General features: G+C 35.5%; 1 protein-coding gene across 2 annotated transcripts in view; it reads left to right on the top strand.

Moving 5' to 3' along the window:
* Positions 1 to 18,283: 18,283 nt before the first annotated feature.
* Positions 18,284 to 23,351, top strand: part of SLC26A7 (solute carrier family 26 member 7) — a 73,573-nt gene continuing 68,505 nt past the window's right edge. For both annotated transcript variants that reach the window (XM_064507759.1, XM_064507758.1), the window contains exon 1: positions 18,284 to 18,794. In XM_064507759.1, the coding sequence (XP_064363829.1) occupies positions 18,605 to 18,794 (190 nt within the window). In that variant the 5' untranslated portion in view covers positions 18,284 to 18,604. The remainder of the gene's footprint in view (positions 18,795 to 23,351) is intronic.

The raw sequence follows: 23,351 nt of genomic DNA, 5'->3' as shown, positions 1-23,351 counted from the left end.
ATGGAATGTTGTGTAAGACTGGACTGGACATCAGTGAAGTACTTTGTCACAAAGTGTTAGCTATTTCACTTACCTAATGCATTGTCCTTTTGTAATTCATCCTGACTCTGTCTTCAGTCTGTGCCATAGAGCACCAGTCCACACAAATATGGAGTATTTCTGGCAGATTGTAATGTAATGTGTAATGTGGTATCAAAGACTTTACTGTCTATCTGAAGCTAAACTACACCCACCAATTATTACACAGAAATCACTTGTTTAATATGCCTTAATGCCTCCTTTGAAAACACTTCTTCATCTGAGAGGAGGTAATGATTTCTCTGCCCATTCAGTCCTTAATGTCTCTGCTGAGGCTGCCAATAAGAGCTCTAACCATGTAATGATTTTTTTTTTTTTAAATCTGGACTTCATCCATGAGCATCTGGATTCAGGCCAGGCAGCTAATACCAAATAGTTTGTAGTAACAACTGTCGATTATTACTCATATAGTGCATGATGAAAACAGTGACTTGGAAATAGAAGGTCCTAAATTCCATTACCATTTCCCTCGACCTTCCAGTACTCAAGACACATTTTTATATGTATTCAGTTTCTGTAGTTCTGATGATCCTAACTTTTCCCTAGATCCTCTTAAAGTTATGAGGTTTCAGGAGTAAACGATTTGTGTGTTGGATAATGAACTTCCAACCCCATATTAAATGATGTAATGTAGTTAAAAACTCTTCTTGAAAGAGATTGAAGTGCATATACCTCATCCCAAATGTGTGTGACTTGAAGGATCACATTATGGAAAAATAAATGCAGTTCCTAACCATAATTACTTTAGCTGACATGTTTAGCTGAGCAACAATAAAACATACATCATCTTAATATGTATTGTCATTAATCTTGCCAATGATTTATACCATGCAAGCTAAAATTACCTCACCAGGTTAGATAGAATGTAGTCAATGAAAAGCAGCTAAGCTTGATAATTATGCTAGACAAAATGGCAAGTATATTTTTTACTGCTTAATATATGTTACTGTAATATATTTAAGCACTAAAAGAAAAGACAATATGAAATCCCTACTTTTAGTTATGATTGCTCTTGTTGTGAATGGATACAAACAAAACAGGTATTTCAGATCAGTAAATACACAGTATTTTATTTCATTGGCAGAACTGCATCAGAATGTGCTAAGATTTTAGGTTAAAAATACATCCAGCCTTGAAATTCTTCTGGTGACTCTTGAAAGCAAGGTGACAGACAAGAGGACTTCACTGTCTGGATTCTTTCAACATTTCTTACCATAGTGCTTGGGGGAAGGCCTTTTTGGTATCTTTTTGTTTGTTTTTTGTTATCTTTTCTGATCCAACACAAGTCTGCATGGAAATGATAGGAGCTGGGAATCTTTTGTAATAATAGAAAAATTAAATTGGGTATTCATCTACATTATTCTATTGGAAGATGATAATTATTTAGATCAAATGCACAACATTTATACTTACCAGGATATTTTCAAGTACTTTAGAGTAAAATGAGAGAGTTATATTTCATCAGCCAACTATATCTTTCTTTTTACTTTGTCCTTGGGGACTCTGTTTTTCTAGCATCCTTGCACAAGCTGGGCTTGTCAGTTCACTAAACTTTTTTAAGCACACCATAATGGACAGCCATATGATAAAGTTCTTAAAGAAAATAATAATAATTAAAAAAAGACAGCAGCAGCAGTAATTCAAACCAAAAATCTGGAAGAAAAAATATCCATCTAACTTTAAAATTGTTTTGTTTGACATTCTTTGAACAACTTGGATAATATCCTAGCCCAAGATTTCAAACAGAACTCAGCTGGCTTTTTAGTTATGGATGTAACTAAATTCATCTAATTGCACTAGCACTTACATTCTATATCCCAGTGAATATAGGAGTGGGAAGAAGACAAATCTCTTCAAAACAAAGGCCGGATTTGCTAGCCTATTTCAGTTGCTCTTAGTCTGTGAGTGAATTGTAAAGGATGTCCTCTTATGCAAGCCTAATTTTTATGCTGTTGATCCATAGCTGTTGGCTTTGGAGGTTTTTTGTATCATGTGTGGTGTGCCTGTGGCTCTGAGAAGCCTCTATTATTCTTTGCATGTTTTTCTCATTTTAAATTTTCTGAAATAATTTGAGGGCTGTTTGTCCAGCCCAGCTGGGTGATGTTTTTACAGAATGAAAGTGAAGGCATGTATGCATGCTTTAGAGTGTAGAGGGTAGCATAAGGATTTTTAGGGGTGTGTGAGGATGTAGATCTTTCTGGGACATCGTACTGGAGGACTGAGCGTGCAGAAGACAGAACTGGTGTGGCCTTATCCATAGTGCTTTCTGGCAGTGTATTTTGTAGTGAACCATCCCCCAAGCTTTGCTCAGCTGCTTGGAGGAATCCAAAATAACCAGGGAGTAAGCTAAAAATGAAGCAGGATGGGCACTGAAGGAGCCAGTGCATGAGTTCATTCTCAGGCCTTCTATTATTTACTGTTGTAGATGTTTTCCATGAAGCCTAATCCCATCTAGGCCTATAATACTGCAGTATGAATAATAAACAAATTTACGCTTCCTGGATTTTTTAAAAAATCAGTCAGGTTTTTTTTGGTCCCAGGAAACTTCTATATATTCCAGAAATAAAGTTTCAAAATTGAAGAGAAGACATTATTTTTGAGCCATATATCTTGCCTTAACAGTAAAATCCATCTCAGTTACATAGTCACAGTCAGCAGCTACATAATAAATTCACTTCAAGAAACAGCCATTGTAGATCATTGTACTTTTCAAGACAGTGAACATCTGGAGGCCTCCAGACATGAAATACAACCACTTGCTACCATTACTTAATATGTTATTAATTTAGACAGTTTGAAAAAGCAAATTCTTTAATATCCTATACTTTTTCATGTTACAATGTCTTAATTTTGTGAAGTATTTAAAGATAAAACAATTCAGACTCTTGCCAAGTCTTTGCATGTTAGGTGCTTATTTAACACCATCATAACTTAATGTTTTAGTCTTTTATGTAAGCAATATTACTGTCCACTCATAACTCAGTGTTGCATATGACACAGAAGATAACAGTTGTACCTGTCCTAAGGATCTTTAAATGTAAATATTAGTCTTGAGGACAAAATTTAAGTTTAAATTGTGCCCTGGTAAGCCCTTGTGCCTTGTAAACTGTTTAAAAAGAAAAAAAAAAACCAACCCCTCAACTATTTACAGGGTGTTTGACAGAATAAGAATTCAGCAGTATTTATGGTACGAATCTGTGGAAAGTGACTTTGAAACACTGGTGTTAAAGCTTTCTTTTTAAAAGATATGTAAAATAAATATCAATATGTTTATAAAAATAATTTTTCCTTTTTTACTTTTATTTTTAGAACAAAATAAGCCAAAATGTTCATCTACTACCTCTAAGGATATTGTTGTGCTCCTGCAAATCCTTTAGGCAGTGTGGTCATGGACTCTGCTGCTGCTGTTCCATAGAGCAGGCAAGGAAAGCACTCAGTAGATCAATGAGATTGCTCTCTTTGGCATTGTTTACAATAATTGTTAATTAGCTTCCTAGGATAGTACCTCATTTGTGGTCAAAATAAAATGTACACCAGATGGAGGGAAAATTAATTACGAAGTAGTAATCTATCCATATACATAATTATTCCTTGTAACTGTGTAATGGTGGTGTTTTTGGCTGTCTCCACTCCAGCAACGGATGGATCAAGCAGATGACATTGTTTAAACATTATTCAGGGTTTTATTGGGTAAGTTGTAAACAATTGGTGTATGATTGCTTCTTTGACTTGCTTCTTGTGATCCGTGTGTTCTAATGTGATACTGTGATTAACATTTGTTGTTTAGAGACTTTGCATTCAAATTTTAAAGTTGGAGAGAATGACACTTCTAATATATTTTAGCATTTCCAATATAAATCCTAGTTTTCTGAAGTTTAGAAATTGGCTTTTAAATTTTGATATATAGATGTCTTAATACATAAAAAGAAACAGATATGTTTTTTAAAATGAAGAAGAAAGATCAGGTTTGAAATATTTGCAAGGTTTTTTTTCTGGAACTACTTTAAATTTAAAGTGGCACTTATATCTTGTGGAAAACATTGAGAGAGCATGAAATACTTTATCTCTAGAAATTCTATACTTATATATAGAATATATATAGTTATATATTCTGTCTTTGTTTTGATTCCTATGGATGTTTGCATGTGGAAGCAAGATTATTGTTATTTTCTCTTACCATGAGAATCTGATTATTCCAGTCATTTCTCTCTTCCCTAAAATTGTAATTGTTTGTTTTTTTCACATTCTTTTCACATAAACATGATGTTACAATGACAAACCTGATTCAGGAAACCTATTCTTAAATACATAGGTAGCCAGATATTTCAGTGGCATTCTCAATGTGCTTAAATTTAAGGGTGTGTTTTTTTAAGTATCTTCTTCAGGTGGTCCAGAGTCACTTCTTTTGAAGCAACTCTACTACTAATCTACTACTCCTACAACAGTTTCCGTAATACTGAAGAATGAGTAAATAAAATTTTCCTATACAGATGCAGAATTTTTCTTCAATTAAAATATTTCTGTGCAAAAGCATTGTGGGAATGCAAACATTTCTGGAGACTTTTAGCTCATAGCATAGCCTGTCTGCTTTAAGCAAAAAGAATTGCTGAGAGAGGATGAACTTCTTTTCTACTGCTGTGCAAGCTGTGAGGGATATGGACAGGGTTATCCCCAGTAATGTTCTGGCTGTTCTAGCATCTTCTTGGATCAGAACATTTGAGTAAAAGGGTGGTTTAAAAACACGTCGTTCTGACTTTGAGGCAGAACAGCTGTAAAAATAATACCCAGTATATTAAATTCATATCCTTATCACATTCAGAGAATGTTAAGAAAGCTGCGTAAAGCACTGAAATGTATGAAAATCACAAAACTAAAGTTGGTTGGGGAACCTGAATATGAGGTCTTTATAGGTGAGTGTTTTATATGCAATCAGATTGTGGTTCCAAATACTAGAAGACCAGAGTCAGATTTCTTTCATATCTTAGAAGTCTAAGATAAAACATTCTGCAATACATAAAGAGCAATTATTTCAAAAATTTATTGAAAGACTGTGCAGATTTTCTTTTTTACATTCTAATAATTTATGTAATGTATATAGTGCTTTATGCTATAGGGCATAATCCAAAATCCATTAATGATGAGAAGAAAAATATATTACTGAAGTTTATACTAGTGCTGGCACAGAGTAAATGTCTATGGGCATTTGCACAAACTTCATTTGTGTATAGGAACAAATGAAAACATAAAGGTATATCATTTATAAACCTTGAGAAAACATATATACATAGAGAATTTGAAATTCTTTAAAATTCTGTGTAAAATATAAGAAAAATGATTCCAGTCTGATGCAGGATGTATTTTCAAATGTAGATATTCTGATTGCCTTTGTGGATTTATGTCATTTTTACTTGGAAAAAGCAGTTTCATTACAACATCAAGTTTCAGAGTGTTTTCTGTTTGGTGTTGTAGTAACATCGTTTTGAGTTGTTGGCTCTTTAAATGATGTGCTTTAAAATCAACATACAAATGCAAGCACGGTAATATAAAAATGGCAGCTGCTAACCACACACAAATAAAATCAGTCCTTGATGGCACCCAGGGCCCTCATTTGTCAGACTTGGGGGTCTAAGTTTGAAGCAGCAGGAGGTAAAAGACAGGACAGTTGGAAAATGAAGTCTTGGTGTGACAAAGTGGGTACTGGCTGTACATACTGCCCCACTCTCCGGTCTTGTACTGGGGGTTCCCGTTACTTCTTATTAGTCCTTTACAGTCTGCATGAAGGAGGGCCATCAGGACCTTCCTGGTCCAGGCCATCAGGCCAAGCAGGACTGCTTTCCCTTTACATAAACTGCTCTGTAATATTTCCTCCTTCCCTTTAGTGATGTCCAGAGGACACCTAAAATTTGCCCGAAGTACATACACAGAGCTCTTTTTTCCACAAAGACTGATATTTTAGTTGAGAGTGACAAGCTGATATCAGCACAGGTAGGTGGAATTTTTTCACTTTGTTTCTCTTTCAAAATGTAAAACTAAGCACACTAAATTTCTTTTCAGTGTGAAAAGGCACTCTCCGAATTAATTTCCATTTCTGTCTCTCATTCTGCATACTAGGTTTTCTGTAGAAGTAGTCCCAAAAAAATTTAAAACAAGGTATTTTAAAAATAATTTTACCTTGGAAAAAGCTTCCCTTCTCTGCAGTGAAATCCTATACAATTCCAGCTTTGGCAAAACTGACTCGAAGTAATTACAGCTTGAAACTACAAATTTACCATACAAAGGATGGAGCAATCCTTATTTTGGACATTGCTCTGCCCACGTTTTAATTTTTCTTTTATAGCAATGAGATCCACTGATCCATTTTATCAGTTTCTTAACTGATAAATGTTGTAAGACTAGCTAAATACACATTTACACAGTTAGCTTCCTAAATAACTAATGTGGAGTATAATTAATAGTCTTATTTTTGTCAGCTAAGAATCACTTCATAGAGGTATTACTTTCAGAAGGTAAAGCTTAATTTTAAACCTATTATTTCAGTCTGTCTTAAATGCTCTCTCCCTCATTGTAAAAGCCAGCTGACGACACGAACCCCCAGCTGACAACACCAACCCCCTTAATCCCCATTAAAGTTATCTTTATTTTATTTCCTAAGGTGGCTAAGGTCCAGGGTAATATAATATCTGAAATATCAGCTGGTGGTACACACTTCTCTGGATTTTCAACAGAAAACTTGCCTTAAATTACAAGAGGAATTTGGTGATATTAGAGCAATGCTATGCGTTTGTCACGGTTGCAATCCTGGGGTTACTCGCAGCAGTCTAACATGTTAATTCCTTTTTGTCAGTCTGAATTTTCCGTCAAAAGATAAATAGAACAATTTTTTGAATGTAGAAATAATAATTTAGGGTACCCAGAGATATTGTCTCTCCTTAAAATTTGAGACCAATTTATGGTTGCACCTGCAACCTTCCTTGTCCTCTGCAGAAAAAGTAAAACCCCACAGACCGCCTGTGATGAATTCTTTGGTTCAGGGGGACCCATATGCAAAGTTTTAGGGAAATTTTTTCCACTAGGACTGTAAGTCACATTTGTGCATAGCATCACCATGCTAGGGAGTTTGAGCAGTGAGTATTTCAGAACTATGCTCTTTTCTGTTTCATTTCGTATGACTAGCAGGTACTGATCACTGTGGTGTGTGTATGTCATGCTTTATGCCATCAAAGGATAATTTTCATTGCGTATTTTTATGAAGAATAATTCTGTGCTATCGGTAATGACCTTGGCTCAGAATATTTTACAGGAATTGCTAGGATTTGAGGCTGTCCAAAATTCTCAACCAATCTTTAATCCAGATATTTTGCTTTCACAGTAATTAGTGTGAATTTATCTCCCAACCATGTTTTCAGTCTGGAAGACTGATGACTGGTGAAGCACAAATTATAAGTGTCTTATCATCCACTAAAATCAACACTAAATAGGTCCATTGTTTTCAGTAGGAACAAACTAATCTGAGAAGTAGGAGACAGAAGCAGGTTAATGTGTTTAAGTTTGAAAAGATGTTTTGTCTCAGGTTTCTCCCTGCGTTGTAATCCTAATTACAGAGGTATTCTGCATTCCTCTTCTTTCTGCTTCTGCTAGCAGGCACAAGTACAGGGGAAAAGAACTACTTTCAGCTGTTCGGTTAATGGAAGCAATGCACTCCAAGAGGTAGACTTCCTTTTAAAGGATCTTTCCCTATGTGCACGCTCTGCCTGCAATACTGGCTGTGTGATTATCCAGCAGAATGACTTTTATCGCTCCTCATTTATCAAGCTTTCTTCCCTTGTGCAGTTTCTATCATTAGCAGAGGATGCTTACATACTAATCCCATGTGCAAATTACGTGTTATGTCAGTGTCAGACAAGTCAAAAGAGAGAACTGCTTCACATGTTTGGGCAGAATGAGTGTACCTTGCTTATCGCAGAGTATCTCAGTGGGAGGTGCTGCTGCAGCAGGCAAATGGCTGAACTTCCGAAAGGGTGGGAGACGGTGGGCCTGGACAAGGCAGCGGCTTGCGAACACTGTGAGTTTCTGAAGGGCAACGAAACATCCATATGAGAGATGCAGTTGTAAACAGTTGGAAAAGTGCAAAACGAGATATGACAGAAAAATCGGTAAATATTTGCCTCTGTGTGTTTGAGCACATCGGACAGGCTTTGACTACATGGAAGTGAAGCAACTGTTAAGCACCTGAATCAGCAAACTATCCAGCCATATGCTCAAGTGCATTTTTATTTAACAAAGCACTCCACAGTCGATTAAGCAATCACTGGGGTTGAGAGAAATGTTTCTGTAACTGCAGTGGGAATTAGTTTAAGCCTTTAGACATTTTTTCTTTTAGTTCAGGAAACCAAGGTATTGTGTTCCTATTGTGTATGGGATTGCAGAAAATGAGTAGACAATAAAAACATTTTAAAAGTTCATATCTAAAATTTAAAATGCTGAAATTTCAATTAAATTTTATTTAATTTTTTAAATTTAAATTATCTAAAATTTGAAAATTATTTTAATTTAAATCTTTAAATTTAAACAATTTAAATGTAAAGTAGCTGTGCTGTGTTTCTCTTATTCTGACAAGCACATTTCAAACAAGCATTTCAAACATCTTAAAAGCAGGATTTAATTAAACCATGCGCGATTCAGTCAGGTGATAATGAATTAGCCATTTCTTTGCAGTGGACCATTCACTGAAGCATTCACTGAGACTATGCATTTTTATGTTTAATTCTTCTCTATTTTCTTTTCATTTAAATTTTTGAGAGTTTCAGTTGATCTCAGCTAGGACACAGGGAGCCTAGTGTGAGGCCTGCTTACACAGGACACTATATTACCTATCAACTGAAGTTGTAGGAATTCGAACAATAGAATTGCTACTTTCATTGTAAGAGAATTCACTCAGTTCCAGGAAAGAAATGGATCCAGCTTCTTAAATTGTCTAATCTAAGTAACAGCAGATACTTAAGAAAGTAGCAAAACTACAGCCTTTTCTTTATAAATAAGGTTGTTAGCACTCATGTAATAAAAGAACAGAAGTGTATCTTAATAAACATGTGAAACAGAGATATAAAGACAAAGTGCATTGTTCAAGATGACACAAAACAGGCTTTTTTGCACCAAATACAGGCCAGTAACAACTTGGGTAAAAATGTGCAAAGGATGGAGCCCAGACCATATAAGTCTTATCAGGCATGGAATTACTTTGTTATGAACTCAGCTGCATAAAATGCGCACAGGTTTCATAATGACTGAATGTGCAACTAGCCGCATCTGGTGGGGTTCTCATCTGGATTATGCTGTGTCCTTCTATGCAAATTGAAAGGGGGCTGTGCGTTTGGAATTGGGGAATATGGATCCGTGCAATGGAAACTTTGAATAAAATGTATAGTCTTGTGTGGATGTGATCTTTGAATGAGACATCTTTTTTTTTAAATTATTATTTTCATGGCCTATTAAGGGTCTGGCACGCTGACTCACTGTGCTCTGTGTTACAGTGTACAGACTGTGTAGTTTTTGTTCCTGACACTTTGAAAGTAAGTGCTGGATAAGCAGCAGCAAGGTTCCTGACTTCAAAGCACTTGCCAAGTATACTGGGGAATGTAGTTTGATTTATTTCTAAACTGTTAAAATGTGGAGACTTTTTTTACAACCTGTGGACTCATGTATGGGCCAGCTTAAAATACTTGATATCAGACATAAATACTTTGCATGTGTCTAGTTCACTACGTCCCAAGCAAGGCTGAGACTTTTCTTTGAGATAAACAAGATAGTTCAGTACAACTGTTTGTTGTGTGAGTTTTCTAAGGTTACAATCCTTTTAGTAAAGTTGTTTAGAAAAATAATGTTCTTGCACCTATATAAAAATCCTTCTGGTTTATTTTGACGTTACTATTCAGATTACTATTAACACAGAAGTTTTTTCTCTCTGATTTGTTAGCAACTGGAATAGCATTGCATACGATACACTGGATTTTTGTATGTACTTGCTGATGATTATTGGTCAGTTTGGCAACAACAATTTTTGGAAGGAAAAACATTTAAGCCTTTCTGAGCTCATGTTTGAAAATTAACCATTTTTTTAAGTACATACTGTACATTCTTCATGAGAAGTGCTGATACATTTTTGTAAAGTATGCATGTTACAGAGTAGTAATCTCATAAAAATACACACTGCCTGGGTAGAAATAAGATATTTAGAGGTTTTCACATAGAGAAAAGAGAGCGTGATGAGATTTTCATGGGATGTAAAATAAGGAGTTTCAGCTGCAGAAGGGTCTGGAGGCAAGATATGTCATTACTTAATCTTTTCTCTGTAAGAGTGTCAGAACAAAAACTTATGATTGGAGGAAGGCTACAAAAATTGAGATAATCTTCAATTTAACAGTCCATCCCTCTGTTATAGCATAATGTAACACTCAACAGTACAGAATGTGAATAACTTTGTACATTACCCACATTATTTCATCCAGTTTATGTTTTTGGAAAGAAAAGGTAACTTAGCCAATACCATGGGATGCTACAGGAAAGTGATTCCTTCTGCACCATTTTTGAACCAAAAAAGACAAATGCATCACACTTCAGCACTTTTTTGCTTTTACTTGAAGTTAATTTTATTGATCTGTGAAATAACACTTAAAATGATTCCTTTTCATGATTTTCAGGGATTGTACTTAAGATTTCCTGTTTTAAACACACTCACAGGCAGTAGAATTACTGTGGCATTGGTGTGGCTCTCTTTTTGGTCCCACATTGCTATGACTCCAGAAACTAAAGCGAACTTTGTTCTGTTTAATATATTTTTGTATCTAAAGGCTTGGAATCAATTTATGTTGATAATTAATATGATAATTAATACAAAAGAATTAACATTTTGAATAACTATACATGGTCACTTTTCTAATAAGACTGCCTTGTTATTTATCTGAATTCACCTGAAAATAAAATAATCTCAGCTGAAGCAAAGGACTCTTTTTTCTGAAGAAGAAATAAATCATGGTAATAAAGAAAACAGAATGAGTCTGTTCTCAAGGTTGTATAGCAGGGGGAGAAGAGGTCATAAGCAGCAACAAAGGAAATCCTTTTTGGATACAACAAAAAAAAAAACATGCAATGAGAGTCATTAAGCTGAAGAAGAGGTTGCCCCCACGGCTTGTAGCATCTCCCTACTTGGAGATTTTCAAAACTCTCCTGAACAAGATCCTGAGCAACTTGATCTGACTTTGAAGTTACCCCTTCTTTGAGAAGTGTTTGGATTAGATGACCTTCGGAGGTCCCTTCCTACTTAAATTATTCTATGATTCTAAGAATATCTGGAGATAAAATTCTTCAGGAATGCTTATTTCATGACAGCTGTTCCCAAATAATTCTCTGATAAGACAAACCATAGTCAGTGAGTACCTGAATGTGCTGTGGTTAATGAGAACGTTATATTCATACATGTGAGAGAGAGCTTGATGTATGAACCCTTTGTAGGCTTGCGAAAGGAATGTTGTGCTTTTTGAACGTAGTTACATTTTAGACTTATCTGCTATTTATCTAGCTTACAAGGTTGTTGCATCCTAATTCCAGGAAGAAAGGAGCTGGGAGTTCAAATTTGGGTCTTCCCAGCTGCACCATGTACCAAAGCACCTTCACACTCTTTGGATCTTAGGACAGTATTTTACAGATTAGGTCTCAGGCACAAAGATGGGTGCTCGATGCCCATCGATTTTAAATTGAAGAAGATTTGGAGGGAGCAGAGATTTTGAACATTATTATCCTGAGTTATAGGCTAGAATTGAAACTGGTGAACAGTTTTCTAGTTGGTGCAATTTGCAAAGCACAGGCCAGCCTGTAAGATACACAATGAAAGCAGGTCTTACGAACTTAGATCTATTTGTTTGCTAAAGTTAAAATGATCTCCTTTCAGTTTTTGTCTGTAGACTGGTTTTTGCATTCAAAAACCAGAAAACTTTGTTCATGAACTCTGTCCTAACATACAGACAAGCAAAATAATAAGAAAAAACTGATGTTTGTGGCTTAAAATTTTTTTTCAACAAGCATTTTTGATTTTGAGACCTTAAACAGGTCTTTTTTCCTTTTTGTCTCTTTTGGACAAATGTCAAGGCTAGGGGTTACACTAAATTTTTCTGTAGTTAATATAATTGTATCTCTGTGTGTATGTACGTATGTATGTATGTATTTTGGCTATGAAGAAGAGTTCTCAAATGTATAAGTCCATAAATCTCCATTTCCAGCCCATTCTGGGAGATTTATCCGTAGCTTTTTTGCTGCTGTGAAGGTATGCTGACCTTCGAACAGCTCCTAAAAACAATCTTCGGTGACAAGGGAAAAATAAGATTTTTCTTTTCAGAATATGTTATGGTTTCCTTACGAGAGGGACCCTGTTAGTTTGCTCATGATCATTTTAGATGTACTAAAACAGTTTAATATTATTTTCCAATCATTTTAAACTGTTTTTTTCCTTCGTTAGCAACCATATAGCAATCTATTAGCAGACAAATATAGCTAACACAACAGGCTATTAGTGGAGCTTAAGGGAAGGGTTGCATTGTCTGATCTGTTGCCTGTTCTGCACTTGCATTTTGTTTCATCACCATTCGTTCTGGGAACTGAGATTAATGTGATACTTTTTGAAGAACTTCTATGTTTCTCTCTTTGGGAGATTAGCTGAGGGCAGACTGTACCCAAGGGTTAGTAGCACACAGGGTTCAGTACCTTGCTAATCTGGCAGGTGGTTTGCTATTTTGAATTTCTGACCAATACACTGGGAATGTACTGAACGAGCCCTTTATTGCTGTTAGAAGTCTTTGATTTTTGACATACTTTGTTATTAAATCGTATAGTTAATATTAGCCACTTCAAAAAACATCTAATGAGGCAATCAGACCCGGACAGTGCTCCTGGATCTCGTAATTACTGAAAAGAAAATACCAAGCAAAACCACGGGATGTCAGTGTTGCTTCATGCCGCTTTGTACAGCACACCACACTCAGCAGTGTTGAAAACCCCATTTACAGATAAGATGTTAAAGTTGAGCCGAACCATTTGAATGACGATCTGACTTTTGTGTTGCCTGGATGTCCCTCTCTATCGTGTGACAATTCCGACTGCTCCGTGGCAGCAGAGGTATTAGTGTCAAGCCACAGTGGCTCTTAAAAGAGCTAGATGATGCAGGGCTGGGGATTTCAGCATAAACCGTCTTTTGAAAGGCTAGGATCTAGTCTTTTTTGATTTACGTCCACATTTAAATATTCAATGTTTCAGTTCAGGAGTGTTTTTAAAGTTAGGTATTACTAAACATAAATTTATTTTTTTATATCTAGTGCTGAAAAGTATATTGAGAAACTTTGGAGCCTGTAAATTATGTTTGGATTTGATACACAAAAAATTTCAGATGAGGAATTTCCTTAGCTTTTGATAGTAAATCCTTTGCATACTTAAAAGGATGCAGCTTCTGTGGGCTAGTTCAATATTTTATGTAATACATGTGATTTATAACTTTTTTTAAATGAATTCTCAAAATTCAGGCAACACTTTTTTGAAGGTATGTTTTTGTCATTATCTTTGTTTTGTTCTGTTTTTCAGCGTCCTCTTATCATTCCAATAGCTTGTATAATGTTCTGATGTGCTATGTTCTGCAATGTGTGACCTGCACAGATTCGTTTGTTTGAACCAGTACATATCATCCTTCATTCTAAACACAACTTCCATTCTCAAACCAGCTATGTTTTGTTAAATGCACTTGGACATTTTCAAATGATTTCTCTTAGAATTTTAGCCAGATTTCCTACAGAAACAAAGCTTAAGTGGCCAAGGTTTCTCCCTGTCTCTTTTTCTTAAGTCTTTCATTTAGTACCCTCTGAATCCTTCAGCCATTTTTATCTAAATGTGACAGAAAGATAGCGGTATTAAAATTAAGTTCACAGAAATTGGTGATCAGGACAGAGGACAAGGATGGATTGAAACTTCTTCCACCGCTGAGGAAATGCTGAGGTGAACTCAGCCAATATATATTCAGTTTAGCAGTGTCCAGACAGCCAGTAAGATGCGTATAGCTTTTGACTAATTGGAGCATGTGCTTCCCCTTGCCCAGGGAAGGTAGGTGAGAGACCATGGGGAAGTGACTTGGATGCGTTGGATGTAGCTGAGGCAATGAATGATGCAAATCAGCAGGAATAAAGGTTTAGTTAGCCCAAAACATAATTAATTTAATCTTGGGTATCTGCACATATTTAGTAAGCAAACTGGGGGATCTGTCTTCCTGAGAAAAAGTCCAAAGAGCAAAGCACATTATTTCCATCATGGCATCTATACCTGCCTCAGGTGCTAATAACTTTAACCTCTGTAAGCATATGCAAACTTAATCACAGTTTTTGAAATTTCCTGTCAGATTATGTAAAAATTAAAACATGGAAAAATCAAATATGTTCAAAGTAAAAGCAGTTCTCATGCAAAAATCCTGTGGTTTCCTATAGAAGTTATTTCCTTACAAAGTGGGGGTTAGGACTTCTATCTCAGAGTTTGTCTGAAATTTTCTTTTGTAGGTCTAGGTGGGGGGGTAAGATGTTAGAATTAGACTATTCTATTCTATTCTATACTAATACTAATTCTAGAATTATACTAATTTTATCTTTTGAGGCCAGAGACAAAGAATCAAGCATCATAACTCCACATATCCATGAACAAATGTACAAAAATATTAGAGGAGCTGATGAAAATACAGACTGTCCCCAACAGAGGTCACCCTATTTTTTCAGTAAATTTATTTTAAATCAAGTTTGAAAAGTCCACCAGAATTGATTTATAATGCAATAATCTTTCTTTTTATGTACTGTCTATAGTCTAAATTTTGTCTTCTGGTAGTTATAGTTTTAGCCTGGTGCATAAGTGCACTACTAGAACCATACTATTGTGTATTTTCCAGAAAAAGAACTACTCATTTGAAAATAGGCTCTACTTTGATGGCCATAAGAGCTAATCGTATGCAATCTTACTTTGCAACAGTGTGTGTAGGTCTCTATGTACACTGACTTAAATACACAAAAAAAAAAGGTTCCCTATGCCCATCCTTTAGTGTTCCAGAAAACTGTAAGTTTTATACAGCTGTTTCAGGAAAGGATGCTGACAATACTGGTGGTTCGTATACATTATAGTACAGTCTAAAGTAGGACAGATCTGCATGGTCTGGGGTTTTATATATGTTTATAGGTTAATGATAGCCATCTGATGTGAAAATGTTTAAACTCGTGTGTGTGTGTGGTATGTGAATATTGATGTGTTTTAGAAAGGTGTTTTTTGATGTTTCTTTAAGATTCAGAGGGGTAGTATAGGTGTGCTCCTGCCACCTGTACTGCATACCTGTACATCTGGTTGACTTAAACATTTTGGTTCCTTTATCTGGAGGGCTGTAAATAATATATGGCTTAGTGTCATTGCTAACTAAAATTACTTTATTAATTTCCAAGTTATAAAAAACAATGTATTTCAAGACTAATGACAATATTGATGAACTCCAGATTTACTGATAATACGATCTGTCTTTTACACCTCTTAGTAAATTCTTGGAGTAAAATCCAAGTCTGACGGCTTTGCGTACAGAGTTTTCTGTGCTTCTAACAGCACTTATTTTCAGGCATTAGTGTAAGATGTTTGCACGCATGCATGCACACACATCAATAGGCAAAATCATCCCTTGTTATTGGTGATGGATAAAAGTCTGTTGATATGGCTAATCCTGGGAGTTCAGATACTTATCTGGGATTAACCAAAACTGGCCAAATTTATTGACTGTGCAGGTTCTAAGGGGGAAAATCTCAGTTACAGAGTTTCTCAAACTGTTTCAGCATTTTAATACCAGAAGCCTGAAGAATGAGGAGTATGTTCTTACTTGCTTAGTGATAGTTCTTTGATTTCGTAATAGTTTTTTTTACTGTTTCAGAATATTCGTTCCAGTGAACTGTGATTTTTTCTTTTTGTGAACAGGGTTAGTCTCTTTTACATAAGTATCAATATTTTTGTAAATACATATCTATATGTATAAATGTATTTTGAATTATTTTTATTCAGTAAATTCTATTAGTTAGATGTATTGAATGTTTCATCAAAAATATGCAGCTGAGTAACTCTCGCTGTAGCTAGAAGATCCTGGCCACTTTTGATCACTTAAAACTAGAGAAAGGTCTGTGTTGCGAAACATTTGGCACGTATAAAGACCTTGATTAGTAAGTCCTTGAACTGCACTTTTAGGAGACACAATACTATCAGGCTTCAGCATGGCTAAATGTAGAAGCTAAACTCAGGGACAAAGAAAAGGAATCAATCCCTAAGGTCTACTACAGTGAACCAAAGTAAGATTAACCTTGTGCATTTCTGCTGTTCTTTAGAAAAGGTGTGCAAGCTTAAAGGATGGGCAGGGCAAAGAATAAGTATGCCTGAAATAGTCTTACTGGGGAATTTTGGTAGAAGTGAGGGTCTTGCTTAAGCAATCTTTTGCTGCTATTTTTTTTTCCTTTTTCCCCTTCCTTTTTTAAGTGCCACAATAGTGGACACCATTTGAATGACACTTACTAACATTTCCCCTCGTGCTTTTCTCCCTACTGCTTTTGAATGAAAGGTTTGGTTTTCTTTAAGGACCTTTTCTGATTTTTTTTTAGTTCTTTTCAAAATGCATAAACTGAAATTTAAGGTTAAGCTTAGATTACACCCAGCAGCCACACTGCATTATTGATAATATTTTGACCATAATACATGCTGGCAATGTGATTGAAAGAAAGCTATCATATCACAAAAGATCAGCTAACCAAATTGGAATTTTACGTGTTAGAAAAAATGTATCACATGTGGTCTGAACTGATATAATTTGTGGGGATTTAGAAAAATTCTGAGTGAGAAAAATTAAACATGTGATTGGAGTTCAGTAACAAAGATGCAATATACATTTCAAGAAACTATTTTGGTAATATTTATGAGATGATTAATGACATCTCCTAAATTAATCTCCATTACTTAACTCTGCTACGTTAAATACAGAACTAAATATTTCTAAAATTGGGGTATTGTTTCAGAGTCACCAATTCCAGTAGTTAAAAAAGTTGATTTAAGTTTGAAAATATAAAGAAACTGAGATTAAAAAAAAGAAGTTCGATTATTTTTATTTGCCATTTTAATTCAAAGCATTTTCCAAGGACTAAAATTTTTTATTTTAAATGAGAATTGAGATCTTTTTTATAATAATGTGACTCAGACCTGCTGATTTGAGCAGAATATCAAAATCATGATATAGTTATGAATGGACGATGCTTCAGTTTTGTTCATAATAGTCTAAATAATAAAATTAAAATCAGTGTATCCAAATTGAATTTTTTTTAAAAAAGATATATTTACATTGCCCACTGCAGACCGCAGAACAGTGATTAGGAACGCACTTCATCCAGGACATTTTAACTTTTTTTGCCAGCCAGAGAGCCAAAAATCTTAAAGGAATGCCACTGTGTCCTTGTTCCATGATGGACAAGGCATTTAAATATCTTGATCTCTAATCTTCTTCCATGCTCTTATCCCTTTGTATCTGAGCACCTGAAACAAGGTGCATGAATTTGTTACAAGATACAAAGTCATTTGGTGAACTATCTTTGCTGAGAGTACCTTTGCTGACTAAACTCCCACGAGTCGAAAGGAATAGCTTTGAAAAAGAATTGCAGTCACAAGTATTGCTGGCACGGCACACAGGACGCTGACGGCTTGCCATTCTTCGCTGCACTTGGAGCTTGTTAAACTTTAGTCTGAGACTTCAGTCTACCAAAAAAACTGTATATGTTTTTCAGCAGGAATTATTGCTACCTGATGTTCAGATTTTTCTATATAAATGAGTATTTTACTGCCATTTGGAAGACAAAATGTTAATGAAGTAAACTAAGTTTGCTCTTGTTAGGGTTATTGAGGTCTTAATGTCCTCTAAATACTGCAAGAAAAGTTCTGTGCAGTACTTTCCTCGTAAAAGAGCTAAAGCTGTTTTTGTGTGGTTGGCAGGGAGATGCTTGCTCCGCTGGGCACTTCCTGGCCGTATTAGCATAGCCCAGCCCATATCGAACACACACCCAGTAATACCTCATTTTACCGCTGGACTGAGGCCAAAAGCACAAGCATTACAGTGAATATAAGGCGGGAGGTTACTGGAAAGAATCGCAATCGGACATGAGACTAGACCAAACTTTTGAAAAGAGCAGAAAATGTTATCTTTACTATAAACAGTTCTTGCATTTCATGTAGCTGTTTACATAAGCAAAACATTTAATAAGTGTTTTCTGAATGTAGAAGAGAACAGCTGCAGAAATCTAAGTGCTTCTGTGTTCCTTTTTTTTTCTTTTTTTTCCCCTTATAGTCTTGGAACAGTAAAATCTAAGAAGAAAACTGGAGACTGACACAGATCAGGGTGTTTCTACCACTGTACCTTCTTCTGAAAGAGGAACTTCTTTTGGGGGTGGGAATAATGACAGGGACAGAAAGAAAAAGAAGTGCAGTCTGGAGGAAGATCCATGCTGTCCGCGTCGAAGATATCAGACTGTGGTGCATAAAAAGGCTGCCCATTCTGCAGTGGGTGTCCGTCTACAACTGCAAGGAAAATCTGGTTCCTGATACAGTTTCTGGGATGATGCTAGCCATTCAACAGGTGACCCAAGGTACAGTTAACACATTTGAGATTCATATTTAAAATCTAGTCATGCTGAATTGCTGTCTGATTTTCTTTTGTTTCTTTCTTTTTTTTCCCCTTCTTTAATAACATCTAAAAGCTTGGTTTAAAAAAAAGACAATATATCTATTGTTAGATTTAATCTAAAAAAAGTATGAGAAACATTTTTATAAGTCTTAATTCTTAGGTGTATGTAATGGATGTGTGAATGTGGATAGAAATATATTGTGTTATTGTAGCTGACTTCTGTGAGCTGGACCATTACTATATATCCTGTCCCTTTGACACTTTTTCAAAGACATTATAGAAAATAATAGAAGAATATGGTGTATGGTTATATACAATATATTATCAACTAAATGACCATCTTTCCCCATTTCACATGAAAAAAATATACCCACAAAATAGTTGCTTTGTAAGAAATGCTCTTCTGTTCTAGGAGTAAACTTTGGTAGTTATTGTACCATTACCTGTGGAAAGCTGGAGAGCAGGAGTAGAAGTTATCAGTGTTCTGTACATAAAGGAGGCTTCTGCCAGGGCCAGTATCTGCAGGGAGGTTCTGCCTGCACACGGGCTTGTGCATTCCAGCTTCTGTGCTGGTTTCATGTTGTACTACGTTACCTACCACATCTCTTTTCAGGCAGCAATACAAAGTAGGGGTGGAGCTCGACTCCATTTGGCAGCTTTAGAAAAAAGGAAAAAGAAAACAGAAATAAAACCCCATGACCAGCAGGAACCAAAAAGCCCCTGTAGTCTGGGCTTGTAAAGTGATTGCTGCTGAGAAATAAATGCTTTTTTACTTCTTTTTATATGTCTTTGACAGTGTCACCTTCTTTTGGCAATGTATTATACTTGTCTCAGGCAAATCGCAGCTTCTTCTCTTCCTCAGATGGACTTTAACTCCTTCCATTATGTAAACAAGTATACATGTTATTTCTGTATTATTTCTTTACAATTTTCCATATTAGCTATGCTTAGCTACCATTCATGTTGTTAAATTATAAGCATTCCTTTAATTGAATTACGCTGGAGCTGGAAACAACTGGTTTGTGTAAGTATTTGTACTTTTAAGGTAATTAGGAACATCTGTGTTGGCATGATTTAACTTTAAGAATCTTAATACCGTAACACTGTGAAGTATCTAATTGCATTGGTATATGCATATACAACAATTGTAATTAAAATACTACTAATAACAGTATGTTGAAATCCATCAAAAATGTTAAGTTAACAGCAGTTCTACATTGCTGGCAGTTTTAGCCAGCATTTTCTTGGTTGAGTCTTGTACCCAGAAGCAATACCAAATGAATTTAAGATCTGCTGAAGCTAGAAAATATTATTTTTGATCTTTTAAGATTCTTTTATTATTCTAAAAAGAATTTTATCTTAATTTAATTTTACGCTGCTTAAAAACAAATATGTTAAGATGCTTCCCTTCTTCTGACTGTTTTTCCTTTCTCTCTCCCCACTTCTCAGTATTTTAGAATGATTTTAGGGGATGAAAAAGGAAGACAGTTAGATACCAAAATATTTTATCATGCTTGTAATGTTCTAACCTGAATACAACTTATTTATCTAGACCCTTCTTGCATTAGCTCTTTTCATAGTGTTATAATTCTTCCAGTTACCAGGACCATATTTTAATGTTTTCAGAGAGAGGGTTATGCAAGAATATAGTAAGTCCAATTTGTTATACAGCATGAAGGATAAAAGTGCCCAAATTTTGAGAGTTCTTATTGTCTGTTTTCCTTCCACACACAAAATAAAGCAAGAAGTCCATTAATAAAATGAAAGGCAGAAGAAAAATTATAAACTACTGATAATTGACATGTAGAGCATAGTGTCATTTGGTGTTGCAGCAATATGTTTAACTAAAATTCAAACAACTGTGAGGTATACAGAAAAATCTGCAGTTGTATTAGTGTGCTAATCAGTTTTCTGAGCGATAAGAGCCCCATTCTCCAGGATACAGAACAATGCAGTAGCTTGAGAATAATTATGAAAGACCTTCCATCTCAGTTGTGTTTTTCACAATTTCATTTGGTATTGCCCAAGTTCAGACTATTCAGGATAGACCACTGCTCTGATTTGATGTTATGCGTCCATATTCCCATTCCTAAACAATTTCAGACAATATAGTTGGCCTTTCTTTGTTAGGGAAGGGAAGTAAGGAAAGAGGGAAGTCACTGTTCTTAAACCATGTGTCACAGTCAATGCAACAGAGATAATGCTCATAGCTGCTCCTCTTAGAATTTTTGGCAATTGTTTCTGGAGAGTTGTGATATGATAGCAGTTTTTGCAGTCTACTTTATATAAAGGAGAAAAACAAAAGAGCAAATTAAGCTAAAGAACAGCAATCAATATATGCAGATAATGTTGGCTCTAACAAAAGTCCTTTATAAAAGTCGAGGGTAGTTCAGAATAGCTCTTCTTAATGTCGTCTTTTACTTTGGATTAATTTTTTAAGAGCTACTACCATTAATTTTCTGATTTTCAGTGTCAAAATTATTGGTCTCTCGTGTGACTTATGCCTTCAAACTCCTGTAAGATACCCAAGCTAAGTACTTGAAAATTGAATGACTTGAGCTCATACATCACTTACTTTAGGATTAAATATCTTCCTTCACCACACACACAAACAGGAAACTATGTCCTGAGGTGACAGAGTCTAGGAATGGTGTATGAGAAGTGTGTGCTACCTGAATATTGAATTGTCTCTACTTCTGCAGAAAAGTGTGGAAGAAAGGGATCATTAGAAGATAAAGTTACCTTGGCTTCAAGGTAACACTTATGCCTTAGTGCCTAAGTTGTTATCCCATGCTTAGTCTCTCACAATATTATCCAATAAAAAAAATCATTAGAAGAATACATAAGGAATTATGTAATAATCTCTGCAGAGAGTGAATCTTCTGAAGCTGCCCTTAGGATGCTATGTTCAAAAGCGTGTTTAGTACATGCCCAAGTCATGTTTGACCATGCAGAGGGAATCCACAGATCAGGAGTATTCAGTATAACTAGTAGATCCAGTACTGGTGTGTGGGAGAGGGGATAGAGGTGGATAGGGAGATGGGTAGAAAAAGCCTGGGGCTATTGTGATGTGTGATGTCATTTGTGGTGAAAGAGGGCTCAACTATGGGTCATTGCTGAAACCAATCAGACATTCTCAATGCTTTCTCCAAGTGTTCTTGTAGTTCTTTCATCGTCCTCTTCTTCAGATAATGGCTAAAAATGCTGCTGCTGAACTCTTCTGTCTTATTTGAGTATAGAAACAATATTTGTACTGTCTCTGTCCTCTGATTTTAGATTCCTTTTGCTAATTTCCACAAAATTTGACAGAGAAACACAGGTGTGAAAGATAATTATGCTTCTAAAAGTTGTATGAAAATGGCCAGTGAAAACAGACCCTGTGAGTTCTAAAAAGCTATAATAAAAACTCTTAGCTTGCTAGGCATTAGACAATCTACATAGGAAAAAAAAGCCCTTACAAATGCCCTGATTGCTGGAAAGCTTCAGTTGGAGTTTACAGTCTCAGACAGCAAAGTCAGTCAACCATGAGTCAAAATCAATAAGAGAAACTAGGCTTCATTAGTTCCAGCTCACAAAACTATCATTTAATAATATAGATCTCAACACCCCATTTTTCAGACACAGAATCATTACTTTTACTCTGGTATACAGCTAAGGTTGAAAAATAACCTTAGACTCTAAAAGGAACTTTGTCATCCAGTCTCGAAGTTGGCTATATATTTTCACAGACAGTTAAGAAAACTGAGCTTCCATGTTTTGGTAATCGCTACCTAATTTGCCCATGTTTATCAAAAATCTGTTTTTTTAGAAACTAGAGCAATGTTCTCTACAGTCAACAAATAAGCACATCCTTCACTTGCTTCTCTAACTAGTACTTCATTCCTTTCTTCTCTTATCTTTATGACTCATTAAATACCCCACCTACAGTCGCCATATGAAGATTTTTCTTTCAGTTTCATTCTGTGTTCCTCACCTCATACACAAAATCAACTTCAATATCCACATAAATGACTCATGAGTTCATAATCTGATTTTTTCTTTCCAAACCAAAACTCTGTTAATTAATAAAATAAAGGTTCTGCAGGGTGGGTAACTAGATCTCAGCAACCCAGTCTCACATTCCTTGCTAGTCAATGGAGATCTGGTTGATACAGTTAGTGAAATCTATTATGTGGTTCATCTGACAAAATGTAGGCATTTACTTTGTCAGGGTTGATTGATTATATTGATAAGATTTCCACTGAGTGTTTTAGGAGACTGGTGCAGATGTAGACACTGATGATGTAAACATTAAAATTTAGGTGCAATGTTTCCCACACAGTGTACTGTGGCATTGTGGGTAATCAGCAGCTCACGTTTAATATGATTAAAAGCAGGTTTTAATGTTTTCCTTTCTGTAGCTCATCCATTGAGCTGTCACAATAATATCAGAATTCTGTTTGTGGCTTAGTCTTGTGACCCAGACAACATCTTCTGCTTGGAAGAGACGCATACTTTTATCAAGATATGTTTAAATTTT

The sequence above is a fragment of the Dromaius novaehollandiae genome, chromosome 2 (assembly GCF_036370855.1).
Source record: "Dromaius novaehollandiae isolate bDroNov1 chromosome 2, bDroNov1.hap1, whole genome shotgun sequence".
Classification (NCBI taxonomy): domain Eukaryota; kingdom Metazoa; phylum Chordata; class Aves; order Casuariiformes; family Dromaiidae; genus Dromaius; species Dromaius novaehollandiae.
Note: the sequence above shows the minus strand (reverse complement) of the source record. Positions and strands in the feature narration are given on the sequence as shown.